Raw genomic sequence first — 13,239 nt, forward strand, 5'->3', positions numbered from 1 at the left:
AAGTCCCTCCTGAACTCCTCCTGGACTTCGGTTTCCTCATGAGGAAAGCGGAGGCCCCAGGCTGGCAGATAGTAGATGACTCCAGGGCCAAATGCAGCTCTCCCTCTTTGTCGTCCATGCAGATAACTTCCCTCTGCCTTGTGGTTCCTGTTCTTATCTCTTACCAGTAATTACAAAGACTGCCAGGAATCCTAACAAAGATCTTCCTGACGGGGAATAGAAACTAGTCCCCAATATTGTTGGGTTCTCTGGTGGAGATACTAAGAGTGGAAGCCTTTACTGAAGGGGCCGTGGTGGCCTATGACTCGAGCAGATGGCAGGGTGAGAAAATAGCACACAGACTCTATCAGAAACTGGGGGTTGGTTATCAACAAGGGTCCAGACGGGGATGGTGCACTCAGTGGGCATGTGAAACGACTCAGGTTTTCCACTTCCAGTGCCACAGCCTGGAGAGCCTTTTGGGGAAGTTTCTGCAGTGTTTTTTTTACATTATCTCAGTGCCACCTTCCAGGGACACTGGTCCAGTGAGTGGTAGCACCATGATTTGTTCACTCATTCATTTATTCAGCAAGTATCCGTGAAGACACACACACTTCTCTCAGCACTAGAATAAATGCTATAGGAATAGGAGTCCTTTCCTCTCGTGAAGATCACGGTGGGGGAAGATAAATATGTACGTGTCAGCTGTTGGTAAGTGCTGTGAGTCTTATAGCAGGCAAGTGAATGGACGAGAAAGCAGAGGAAAGACGGCAAAAGCCTTGAGGCGGGAGCAGGTTGGCGAATTAGAGGAGCGCTGAGTCTGGAGCAAAATGAACAGGGTGCAGGGTGGGGGGAGATAGCAGCAAGGGCACCTGGAAGGTGGGAGCGAAGCAGGTGCTCAGTGACTCACCCCCGTTCACGTGATAAGCCATTGGTGAAGCAGGGGGTTAATTCAGGGCCCCGCGATTCTGGGCAGCCGCCTGTCCTTAGGGCTCCAATCCTCCCAAGGCCTAAGTAAGCTCAGCGTTTAGGGAACTATATAAATTCTTTTCACACTCCCATCAAACCACTTAGGGCCTGGAAGAGTTTATGCACTTTTCCAACTGCCTGATTTAATAGTTGGGAGCAGCCTTAGGCTCTGAGAAGACAATGGACATTTCTTGGGAATCACTGGTGACTAAAAGTCACAGACACTGTTGGCATTCTAAAGAAATTCTTGGAAGACGGAAGGGTGATACTCTCAGACGCCTCAGTTATTACATGTTCTTACATTGTAACCATTGTTATAGTCCCACACCTTAGACTATAGTCGTATAAATAAAACAGCAGGAAACTCTGGTGCAGTATTGAAATTCTTTAAAATCTAGGCTTTTAATTAAAAGATGTAGTGCTTTTAATTGCTTTCTCTGATCATATATTCCAGCACTTTATTTTTGTTTCTTTGGTTTATGGTTTTCTTGTTTGTCTCTGGCCACACAGCTTGGGGGAATCTTAGTTTCCCAACCAGGGATCAAACCTGTGCCCCCTACTGTGAAAGCAGAGTCTTCTTTTTCTTTTTATGGTACATTTTTTTTAAACTTTTTTATTTAGTGTTGGGGTATAGCCAGTTATCAATGTTGTGATAGTTTTAGTTGGACAGCAAAGGGACACAACCATACATATACATGGATCCATTCTCCCTTACGGAGAAGGCAACGGCACCCCACTCCAGTATTCTCGCCTGGAAAATCCCATGGACGGAGGAGCCTGGTAGGCTGCAGTCCATGGGGTCGCACAGAGTTGGACATGACTGAGCGACTTGACTTTCACTTTTCACTTTCATGCACTGGAGAAGGAAATGGCAACCCACCCCAGTATTCTTGCCTGGAGAATCCCAGGGACGGGGGAGCCTGATGGGCTGCCGTCTGTGGGGTCGCACAGAGTCGGACGCGACTGAAGCGACTTCAGCAGTAGCAGCAGCATTCTTCCTTAAACTCCCCACGCATCCAGACTGCCACATAGCATTGAGCAGAGTTTCATGAGAGCACGGAGTCTGAACCACCAGGAAAGTCCGTCCATCCAGCACTTTATACTTTGGAAAAAAGAGAAGAAATGATCTTCGCCTGCCTCTTCCTGAGAACTGAGGCTTGGGGCACGCAAACCCCTCAGGCTAACCTGAGCAGCAGAGTCAAGAGTTAAGATCCATTCTGGGACTCTGACTCCAGAGCTGTTATGTTACTCTTTCCATTCTATTTTGGTATAGATTTCCTCTTTTGTACTGAACAATGGTTAGTCGAGTGAGTGAGGGCATGATATCACCTTTAACAAAAATTACTCAAGCCAGCATCGGTTACTTTGCTTGTCACTGTGCCAGCTCGTTTATGTCTGTTCTGGCCTCTACAGCCTGAGGGCGGCTGCAGGGACTGGTGCGGAGGATATGGGTGGAGGTGGGCAACGGGGCTGTATTTGCCTCCAGCTCCATCTCCAGGTGTCACAGGATCAGATGGCATTTCTGCGGGGGATAGAGAGGTTGGGGTAAAAGCACAGTGCCTTGTACAGTGAGGCAACACAGCGTCGTCTGGGGGCCCCAGCCTACTAGCGGAGGGTTGCCTGCCAGACCTTCAGCCAGTTTCCCTGGCAGGTCTGACCCATGCGGGGATGGGATTCTTTCTTAGACTCAGACTCGAACATGGAGGGGCTGTTCCCTGCACTCGCAGCTCTCAGCTTCCTGGGAGACCTGCCCCTGACATTTTAGACCTTGTTTTTCTCAGCTGTGAAAGGAAAGGTCTGGTGATAATCTCCAGTGGCCATTTGAACTCTTGGACAAAGTGTGTGCATGCATGTGTGTTGTGTGTACATACTTGGAATTAGACACCTTTCATCTGACATTTTGTTTCTCACTTAAAAAAAATTATTTTTAATTGGAGGATAATTGCTTTACAGTGTTGTGTTGGTTTCTGCCGTACAACAGCGTGGATCAGCCATAGGTGTACATATATCCCCTCCCTCCTTAACCCCCCTCCCACCCACCCCATCCCATGCCTCTAGGTTGTCACAGACCCACTGGTTTTTTAGCAAGTGAATGAGCTTAGAAAAACAGGACTCATGTCAAGAGAAACATATTAATTTGTGAAAGAAATCTTGCTTCCATGTAAAAAGTGAATAGAAATGAAACTTCTGTTAATGGAAAGGGCCAGTGGCTTTTTAAGGCCTTCTCTGCAAAAGTTCTTATGTCCTAATAATGTGTACCAGGGAAGGGTCAAATCCATTAAAACCCTCCCAAGTGGAACAAGTGACCTGAATTACTTGTTTGCTTAAGTCAAACAGGAAAGTTCTTCTTCCTTTGAGCTTAAATAATTCCAGGAAATGCAATAAAGACGCTGAGGGAGAAAGAAAGCATTGAGACAGGACTGAGTGTTCATAGTTACATAAGCTGGTAACACCTACTACCGTTTTTTATGCTTCACGCTGTTCAGAATGTTCAGACCATTCATGTTCTATGCTCTTGTTTTTCTTCTTCAAACTGATCTCTTTTCAGTTTTGTTTGTTGGAGAGCTTCAGCTTTTGAACAGAGCCCACCAAGTAGGAGTTTTTTTTTTTTTTTTTAAAGTCACTGAAATAACTTTTAAGATTTTACTTTCCATTTACCATCACTCCACTGTGCATTCTGTTTAAAAAGTTGACTTAAGTAGCAATAAATGTTCTATTTATAATTTACTTTTTCTTCCCGTTCCAAATCTCTTTCCAGGAAATGACCCACTCATGGCCTCCTCCTTTGACAGCAATACACACGCCTAGTACAGCTGAGCCCTCCAAATTTCCTTTTCCCACAAAGGTAATTCCTTACAAGTCTAGTAGGCACTGCATCCACACCAGTGACAAGGCCTGAAGTATTGCTCTGCGCTGGATTAATCAAGTACTATTTGTTGAACTCTTCAGAGAATAGGTTAACATTGCAATTAATTTAGCTCCTAAAGTGCTTTCAAATGCTTCTTCACTTTTCAATTATGTCAATAGGAATGTCTTACATGTGTGTAGGATTTTGTAGAGTATGAAAATAATCAAGACTTTATAATAAATTTTTTTTTTTTTTTTTTTTTAGAGTCTTTTCCTTAGTGGGGAACACCAAAGGTACAGGGGAAAAAGTGAGGTGGCATGTCTGCACCCTAATTCAGAATTTAGGCACATCCAGACACACATTTACACTTGTCATACCTCCTGTATTGTTTAAAAGTTTAATGTGATCAGCTACATTTGTGGTGGTTTTAATAGCAAGGTAAATTGCCGACTTACAAGATTCTGTTGAAGTATTTGTGAACAATATATTTAAAACATTGCCCTTTGTTTTGGTTTTGGTTTTTGTACTTTTGGATAGCCTTCAGAATATAGAAATCTCACCTCAGATCTGTGTTCAGTCCAGCCTGGTATACATGCATATTGTTGACATCATTATTCCTTTCCATGATGTCATTGAGATTTTAATCTACCACTAAACATATTTTCTAATGATAATTTTTTTCTTAAAAAAATGTAATTCATTATTGATTTTAAGGTAAAGCATTATACTTTGGAAGGAAAAATGAGCTGTAGGGAACAGCAGAAGAAATAAAACCCATTTCATGTAAAAATTAGATTTATCAGTATTTATCAGATTTAGCAGTGGCACAACCTTGGATTTACAAATCTTAATATTTTATTAACTAGAAATTTTCATTTTTCTTTCTAGGATTCTCAGCACATCAGTTCTGCGGTCCCAAACCAAAGTAAGTAAATATGTGGAACTGATTATTGCATTGGAGAATAAAGCATGTTTTTTATTGTTTTAATACAGAAAATATTCATGGAAAATGATGAGGTTAACCTCAGCAGAGATGAGGTTAAAGCTAGGAAGGGCATAAAGAACAGCTTTATGTTCTCTAGGTGGGATTTCAGATTAATGTAAAGAGTTAATGAAAGTGTCTTACTAAAGTACCTAAAAAATATAATTTGACATTACCTGACATACGATAAATATCTCGAGAGTGACTCTAAAAGCATATACAATTATCCAGGAATTGTATAAAAAAACAGATTGGAGTATGTTCTGTGTTTCTTGTATTTATTTTAAACAAAAGAAATTTCTACGAGGAAGAGAACACACAGCTTCTTTAGACCTTCTGTATGTATTGGCCATATAATTCATTTCTGGTTCTTTTAAATGGATTGTAAATACTGGAGAATTCAGGAGGAAACAGAACCGTAACTGGATCTAGCCTCTCTCTTCATCCGTAACCCTTTAGTTCACTAAATTCTTTGTTTCCCAACTATATCCAAGGCATTTCAAGCCTTACAAAAATGACTGATGTACTTCCAGTCATTTAGTTCATCAACATATGGTGAGTGCCCAAGTTACGACGTATTGGTCTTCACAGGGCTTAGGGAGACCAAAGTAAGGTGCGTGGTGTGTTTAAATGTATGAGAGAAGGTTGCTCATAGATATTCCATGAAGGTAACTCTTCTTCAGATCTCTCCATCTCATTCTTTTCCCTCACTTATATTTTCCCCTTGATTATCCACTTATTTCAATTGCAAGGATTTGAGGAGAACAAAAGAGATGAGGAAAAATAAGAAATGGAATAGCCTTTCTCTAGAATAGGGGTTATGAAGAGTCGGACAGGACTGAGCAACTTCACTTTCACTTTTCACTTTCCTGCATTGGAGAAGGAAATGGCAACCCACTCCAGTGTTCTTGCCTGGAGAATCCCAGGGACGGGGGAGCCTGGTGGGCTGCCATCTATGGGGTCACACAGAGTCGGACACGAGTGAAGCGACTTAGCAGCAGCAGCATAGCCTAAGAGTCAAATCTGTTGTGCAGCTAGTTTTTGTAAAGAAGGTTTTATTAGGACACACCCGTGCTCATTCATTTATTATCATGTCCCACGCTATATAGCAAGCGAAGTTTAAAATAGTTACCATCAGACCTTTACAGAAAAAGTTTGCTTCTCCCTGCTCTACAGATACTAAGACCTTGTAAATAACTCCTAAATTTCCCCCAAATGCAGAGATATGGACCTGACCATCTTGGCTGGTATTGGGGAGATTGGGAAATCTTTGTTTCTCAACCTCTTGGCAGCCTATCCAAAAATTGATAACAAGTGAAGTGGCACAGCTCAGCTGTGGACAGGACTGCTATGCACCCCTCTCCTTCTTGCTCCTCCACCCAATTCGTCCCTACCTTTTAGGGCTGCCAGTCATGCATATTATATGCCTTCCACTGAGTCACTCACAGCTTGCATGATTGCTACCTCCTGGTTTAGAAAGACCCTGTGATCCTTTAAACTGTGTGATTTCTCCTTTTAGCACAATACAGTTGAACTTCGCCAGGGGTGGAGGGCCTCCAGGCCTGTGGAACAGTGTAGACTGAGTCCTTGTTGCTCTGATGAGAAGTTTTCAGATGCTGGCAGGTCATCCATAGGTCTGGGCTCAGCAGATGCTTATTACCTTGGGGTCTTTTATGCTGCTGCCGTTCTGTCTATTGGTTCTGGAAAAGCTGGTTTACCCCTGTGAGAATGTGGGCAGGGGTGAGAGAGGGGCGCTAGTCGGACCCAAGAGGAGTCTGGTTGTGTGCTGGTTGAAGATGGAGTGGAGTATGTGCAGATGATAGCTTTCAGAGAAGTGAAGTGTGACATCTGTTTCTCAAAGTATGCCCAACAAGCAAATTCAAATTTCATGAAAAATTAGGCTTTTGGAGTCTGTAGAGAATGAAGTGGTAAAGAACCCGCTTGCCAATGCAGGAGACAAAAGAGATGTGAGTTCCATCCCTGGGTCAGGAAGATCCCCTGAAGATAGGCACAGCAACCCACTCCAGTATTCTTGCCTGGAGAATCCCATGAACAGAGGAGCCTGGTGGGCTACAGTCCATGGGGTTGCAAAGATTGAGACATGACTGAAGCGACTTAGGATGCATGCACACAGAGACTGAAGTATATCCCATATATACATCCCTGTATGTCCCAGGATTTATGTCCACATGTTCAAAAAAAACACAGCTGCTTGAGGATTACCAGAGCCTCGTGGAGCTTAGGACCTGGTCAGGATGTTTGTGTGGGAGCCCCTGTGCGTGGACTTTAGCCACTTTAATTTGTAATCCCAGCCCTAATTTGCTAGCCAGAAGGGAAAAGAATCTAAAAATACCAGGTAAGAGCTGCTGCCCCCATGAGGATGAAGCCCTGAACTGCAGTTATTCAAGGGTCTCCTGGGTCATTCGTGGTTACTGTACCGCCCGCTGTCTGAAAGGCACCCATGTTGCCACTCAGCTTCTGCGTCAGTTCCAGACACAGACACGGTCTCCCAGCTGCTCTTCAATCTCTACACTTAACATTTCCTGTTCCTTTCTGGGTTATGTCAGGTAGCACCAGCAGGTTACTCTTTCTGAGAAATTGTTGTATCGTGCCTGGTGGCTGTATCGTGCCCTGGTGGCGTCTCAAAGTATTAATGTCCCATCATGGCACTCGAAGCCCTCTGACCTCCCCAGGGCCTCTCACATTGCCCTCCACACACTCTGCACCCCAACCTTCCCCTTTCTCATCTGCACCATCTCAATTGCTCCCACGTTTCCTGCCTTCCCTCACATCGTCTCTTCTGCCTGAGGGCCTTCTTCACCCTCATCTCCCTCTTGCCTGCAGTCATTTCTGTCAAAAATCTCACCCATCCTTTGCAACACACATACCTAATTTCGTTTCTTTTCTGATTTGCCTGCTTTCGTCGTGCCCAGTGGTGTGACGAATCTCTAGATTCCCGGACGTTTCATCTAGGTGATGGGTTTGTGTGCGGATCTCTCACAGCCTAGGGCTGTAGATGCTGTTCCTGTTTGCTGTCCCTCGGTCAGCTGTACACTCATCGAGGACAGGGGCAAATGTCTTGAGCATCTTGGTGTCTGTGAGAGGCAGTTTGTGACCAGCAGTTGAACGAATGAATCGGGGGTGTTGAATGATGGGGGGCCAGGTGGGAGCACAGGCGGCCAAGGACAGAGGCTGTGAAAGAGAGTGCTAGCAAATCGCTGATGGATGTGTGACATCAAACCAGGTGGGGTGGCGTCACGGTGCTTCCACAGGAGCCCCCGTCAGTGGACCCCGAAGAGAGTCTTCTGTGGGGTCGGCTGGCCGGGCAGCACTCTCAGGGTTTTCCAGTTCTGAGCAAGCCCTCTCTCAAGATGTAACATAAATGTTATTTTATAATAGCTCTCTGTTGACAAAATTTAAGTGTACCAAGTGTTTTTAGGTGAAAAGGTGGTGGGGAAATAGCAGGAAAAAAAAAAAAAGAGGGGATTTATAACTAACAATCTCATGCATTTGTCATTGTGCTCGTCTGATCATTTTTCCCTCCTCCACAGAACAATATGATACATCTTCAAAAACTCACAGTAATTCTCAGCAGGGAACATCGTAAGTAACATGCTTTTTGTTTATTAAAAGTTTATAATGTTATAATTTCCCATGTAAATCTGTTGCTTAGATTCTACCCCCCCCCCCCCCCGCCTCAACCCTTGCTTTCAAAAGATGACTCATAAAACACCGCTGAGTTGTGAAGGGAAGAAGTGACCTACATTTCTATTGGGCTTAAGTTCTCCCGTTGAAAGTCGAGGCACAAAGCATTTGCTAAGGGGTTTTCTCAAAAAGAAAGGCATTTGAGCCATTATTTACATGTTAACTCTGGAAAATAGAAGGTTTTAGCTTTATAAATTTCAGTCTTAAGTAGCTTTAGCTTTTGGAAGCAAATTTGGGGGGAGGTGCACAGTTTTAGACTTTCTGCCACTTTTTTGGCCTCGTTTTAACTAATAAAGAATGTCTTGCTGCCCAGCTGTTCTTTATTAAGACCAAGTAAGTCCAGATATGTTTGGGGTTTTTGAAACAGTTGAAAATACGTAGTAGAGATTTTTAAACCAGCATTTTGACCTAATTTGTCATTTCTTGGTGGTACTGAACTAATAATTCTTTTCATGACTAGCAGTGGTTCAGCTAGTGAGTGAGGAGATCTTTCTTGCCTCAGATATTTGATCACACAACAGTTACTAACACAGCATTGCTTGTCTCTGAGGACTTCAACTTTCTTCTCATTTTAAGGCCTAGGATTTGTCCCATGCATTTTTGGAAGGCGGTGCTGTGCTGGATTGAATATTTTGGAAACTAAGATAGTTGAAGCAGAGGTTGTTTTCTCTCTTCACCGTGACTGAATATGAGACTGGGTGAAATAACTATTTCCAGAGCCAGGTCCTCGATGTAGTGACTTTCACTTCTTGATGGTAAAGTAAGAAAAAAAATAGTTTTGTTGTTGTTGTTGAAAAGATAGATTTATTATAGTTTCCAGGTTGGATTTGGGTGTATAATAAAAATCTGTTGATGACTTTTTATTCTCCTTTACTAGAAAAAAAATTAACCCAATGATAGTTATTCTTTGTCTTTTGTTGTTGTTGTTTTTGCCTTTTGTTTTTCCCTTTCTTTTTGCTTAAAAAAAAAAAAAAGTTTTTTACTCCTGTGTTCTGAAGATTGAGAATCACTGCCTTAGATTGCATTTAGGGGTGCAGGTGTTGGTTTAGCCAGTTGGTGGCTGATGAGGGATTGACAGGACACCTCCAGGGACCACACTTGCAATCACCCTGTGGATGCTCTGTGGCTGCCCTCAGGTTGTACACCTTGTGCTCGCAGTGTAATGGTTGGTAGTAAAGCCACACAGACCATAAGAGGACCCAGCTACTGTCTTTACTGGGGGCAGCGAGGGAAGGCAAGCTGAAGTGCTTGCAGCCCTACAAGAACTTGGCAATAAGAACAGGGACAAGGAGCGCCCTGAGCAGCAGATCAAGTGGGGCAGCTGCACCTAACGAGGGAAGGGGCTGTGTCCTGGGCCGGTGTGGAGAGGGAGAAAGGCCCCTGGATCTGACCTGGTCCCAGCTGCCCCTGCCCACTCCGTTTTCCATCAGCTTTCAGACTGAGGTCGTTCGTAGGGACTCAGAGCGTTTTCTATGACCATTTTGCTACTCAGGGTTGCTCTCCTGATGAAGTGAGTTAAACCACTGAAATCAGAGGTGCCTGCAAGTTTATAACAGATATGCTCATGTCCTGTGACACGTGTAGTGTTTTATTTTTTAATTTGAAAAATTTTGAATAATTTATATGTGTATTTATTTTTTGGCTGTCCTGGGTCTTCATAGCTGTGCCAGGGCTTTCTCTAGTTGCAGCGAGAGGGACTACTCTTCAGTTGTGGTACCTAGGCTTCTCACTGCCGTGGCTTCTCTTATTGCAGAGCGTGGGCTCTATGGCACTCGGGCTCAAATGTTGTGGAGCGCCGGCTTAGTTGCCGCGTGGCCTGTGGAATCTTCCTGGACCAGGGATCGAACCTGTGTCCCCTGCGTTGGCAGGCAGATTCTTAACCACTGGACCACTGGGGAAGTCCCTGTAGTGTTTTCTGGATAAAAACTATTGCTTTGCCATGTACAAAATTAACCTAGAGAAGAACATTTGTTTTGATCCTAATAGGTTTGGAGAAGGGAGGAAAGCAGGGCCTGGTGCAGGTAGAGAGGACCAGAGTGATGAAGGAGAGAGAAATCTTGAGGCTGGATGAATACAGTGGGTTGTATGCCCAGGGGGTTGGCAGTATTGATTAGCGCCAAAATGAAATGTCCCTATGGGGAAAAGAATCACTTTTATGGAGATTGGATGACAGCTGAGTCCCAGTTAATTCTGTCGAGGGCAAGTATTGTTTCAGAGTTAGCATGGCAGATCTCTTAGCGCTCACAGGTTCGTTTGATCTTGGGTCAGCCTGAGGGTTCTTTGACAAGCAGTTAAACTGTCTGAATGGCACAGAGCCTGGCAGGGAGACCGTCTAATGCACTTTGGATGTCAGGAAAGAAGATGTTAATTTCAGGGTCATTTGTTCTTTGGTTTTAAAAATCAATCTAGGTCCTAATACTTTTTCTTTCAGAGTTCCTAGTACTTGGGCCTCCTTACAAAAGTGGAGTGGTGCTTATCAAAGGGGGATAAGAGGACCTGGCCCTGGAGAATAAGCTGTGGATATTAATAACTTTTAACATCTGTCCAGACTTGGGTGTGGGTGGGCAGTAGCCAGGTGGTAGAAGAATGTAAGTGTGAAAGAAATGTCTTGAATCCGTTACGTTTAATCTCTGTAGTTGAAACTCTAGTTAGCTGTCAAGTGATGAGTTTGTTCTACCACGCACCACAGGGAAGGGATTAGCTAGGAATCCAGTGCTATTTGCCCCCAAGTTTAGGGGAGGGGATGTTGATTTAAGGGCTCCTAGCTTTGGAATTCTCTGCCTTTCCAAGACTTAGGTCTGTTGAGTTCTTGGGGCACAGTACAAAGCAATTCCTTTTTCTGTACCGCTGTTACGCCCTTGAGGCTTCCCAGGTGGCTCAGTGATAAAGAATCCGCCTGCCAAGTAGGAGACACGGGTTCAGTCCCTGGGTCGGGAAGATCCTGTGGAGGAGGGCATGGCAACCCACTCCAGTATTCTTGCCTGGAGAATCCCATGGACAGAGGAGCCTGGTGGGCTACAGTCCATGGGGTCGCAAAGAGTTGGCTATGACTTACTAACAACAGCAACATTATTTCCTTCATGTGTGTGATCGTGGGTAGTACATTCAGACACGGTTTCCTAATACCAGTGCTTTCACCAGCCTCTCAAAATGGATAACGTGCTAATGTTTTAGAAGCTATACAGCAGTTGATGGGCATTGTTGTGACTGACTTGCTTCTCCTTCTCACCCGCTACCTCCCCCAACATTGCCAAGTCCTAACTAGATGGTGCCCTCCTTTCTGTTTATTTTTGCTTCAGAAATCATCAGTTAGAGAGAGAAGTGAACAACTACAGCAATTTGAAAAAAATTTTTTTAATATATTTATTTACAACTGTCCTGGGTCTTTATTGCTGCACAGCATGTGGGATCTTCCTGGATCCAGGGATCAGACCCATGTCTCCTGCATTGGCAGGTAGATTCTTTACCACTGAGTCACCAGGGAAGCCCAGCAATTTGAAATTTTTATTACTTACTTGGAACATTTCTTTTCACATGAGGGGAAGCATTTGAACCTGAAGACTGGGGTTGGGATTGTCCTGGAAGTTTGATCAGGCTTCACTGGTGGCTCAGATGGTAAAGTATCCATCTGCCAATGCAGGAGACCCAGGATTCAATCCCTGGGTTTGGAAGATCCCCTGGAGAAGGGAATGGCAACCCATGCCAGTATTCTGGCCTGGAGAATTCCATGGTCAGAGGAACCTGGCATGCTACTGTTCATAAAGTCACAAAGAGACACTGAGCGACTAACACTTTCACACACACACACATATATAAATATGTAAAACTGAATCACTTTGCTGTACAGCAGAAATTAACACAACATTATAAATCAGCTGAACTTCAGTTAACAAAAAAGTTTGTGCTTTATGAAGGTGTCTGACCTGAGATCTTTATTTCACTTGACAGCTCTGACTTAAAGGGCTCTTTGCTGATAAATGTTTGGAAGAAGTATTAATAGTAGAAGTTACCCTAAGGGGCTAAACTTATAAATTATTTGTCCTTTCGAGTATACTCCTGTCCCTTATTCACAGTTCTTCAGCTCTTTTTGAAAGCAAGGAACATATATTTGTGCTGGCCAGTGATATATTTGTACATCTACAGTAAATCTTCAGCTTCTCAGAATGTAAATAAAGAGCTTTTCATTAATAATAATTCTTGGTTCTCAAATATCTGGCATTGCTAGAAAAAGATGCATTCTGTTTTTATTCCCAACTGAATAAGTAATTGTGAATCCAAAGTTACTGGTATTCATAATTATTTTAGTGATGTAGATATAGAAGAAAATGTTCTATTTTTCAAGAGAAAAAAGTAGAGGTATTAAATGACAGAGAATAAAGCTTTTTTTTTTTTTTTTTTTTTTTTTTTAATGAGTTACTATTAGCCATGCTATGGAGACGTCAGAGTTTATAATACTGGGTACTGAAAAATTTCCGTGCTTGGGTGCAAGGAAACAAATGGTCATTCTGAACAGTATTTGAAAATTTTGCTTATTTCAGAATTATAGTTACTGTAACACATAAATCAATATTTGGAAAATGGTAAAACTCCCAAATGCAGAAGTACCTCCTTTCATGGTAGAATCAACAGTCTTTTGGAATAGTCAATTTAATTCTTGGATTTCTGGCTTTAGTAGACCATATTCTAGGATGTCTTGCAGGACAGTATTTAACTTAACATTGTATACAAAGTTATGCTAGGGACTTGCATAATATTG

The 13,239-nt window shown here is 43.2% G+C and overlaps 1 protein-coding gene across 9 annotated transcripts in view; it reads left to right on the top strand.

The window, feature by feature from the left end:
* Positions 1 to 13,239, top strand: part of AFF1 (ALF transcription elongation factor 1) — a 196,998-nt gene that overhangs the window by 139,935 nt on the left and 43,824 nt on the right. For 8 of the 9 annotated variants that reach the window (XM_070372662.1, XM_070372658.1, XM_070372661.1 and 5 more), the window contains 3 exons: positions 3,707 to 3,793; positions 4,685 to 4,721; positions 8,330 to 8,381. In XM_070372662.1, coding sequence (XP_070228763.1) covers positions 3,707 to 3,793; positions 4,685 to 4,721; positions 8,330 to 8,381 — 176 coding nt within the window. The remainder of the gene's footprint in view (positions 1 to 3,706; positions 3,794 to 4,684; positions 4,722 to 8,329; positions 8,382 to 13,239) is intronic. The other variant, XM_070372665.1, reaches the window with a different exon arrangement.

This window comes from Bos mutus, chromosome 6 (assembly GCF_027580195.1).
Source record: "Bos mutus isolate GX-2022 chromosome 6, NWIPB_WYAK_1.1, whole genome shotgun sequence".
NCBI classification, from domain to species: domain Eukaryota; kingdom Metazoa; phylum Chordata; class Mammalia; order Artiodactyla; family Bovidae; genus Bos; species Bos mutus.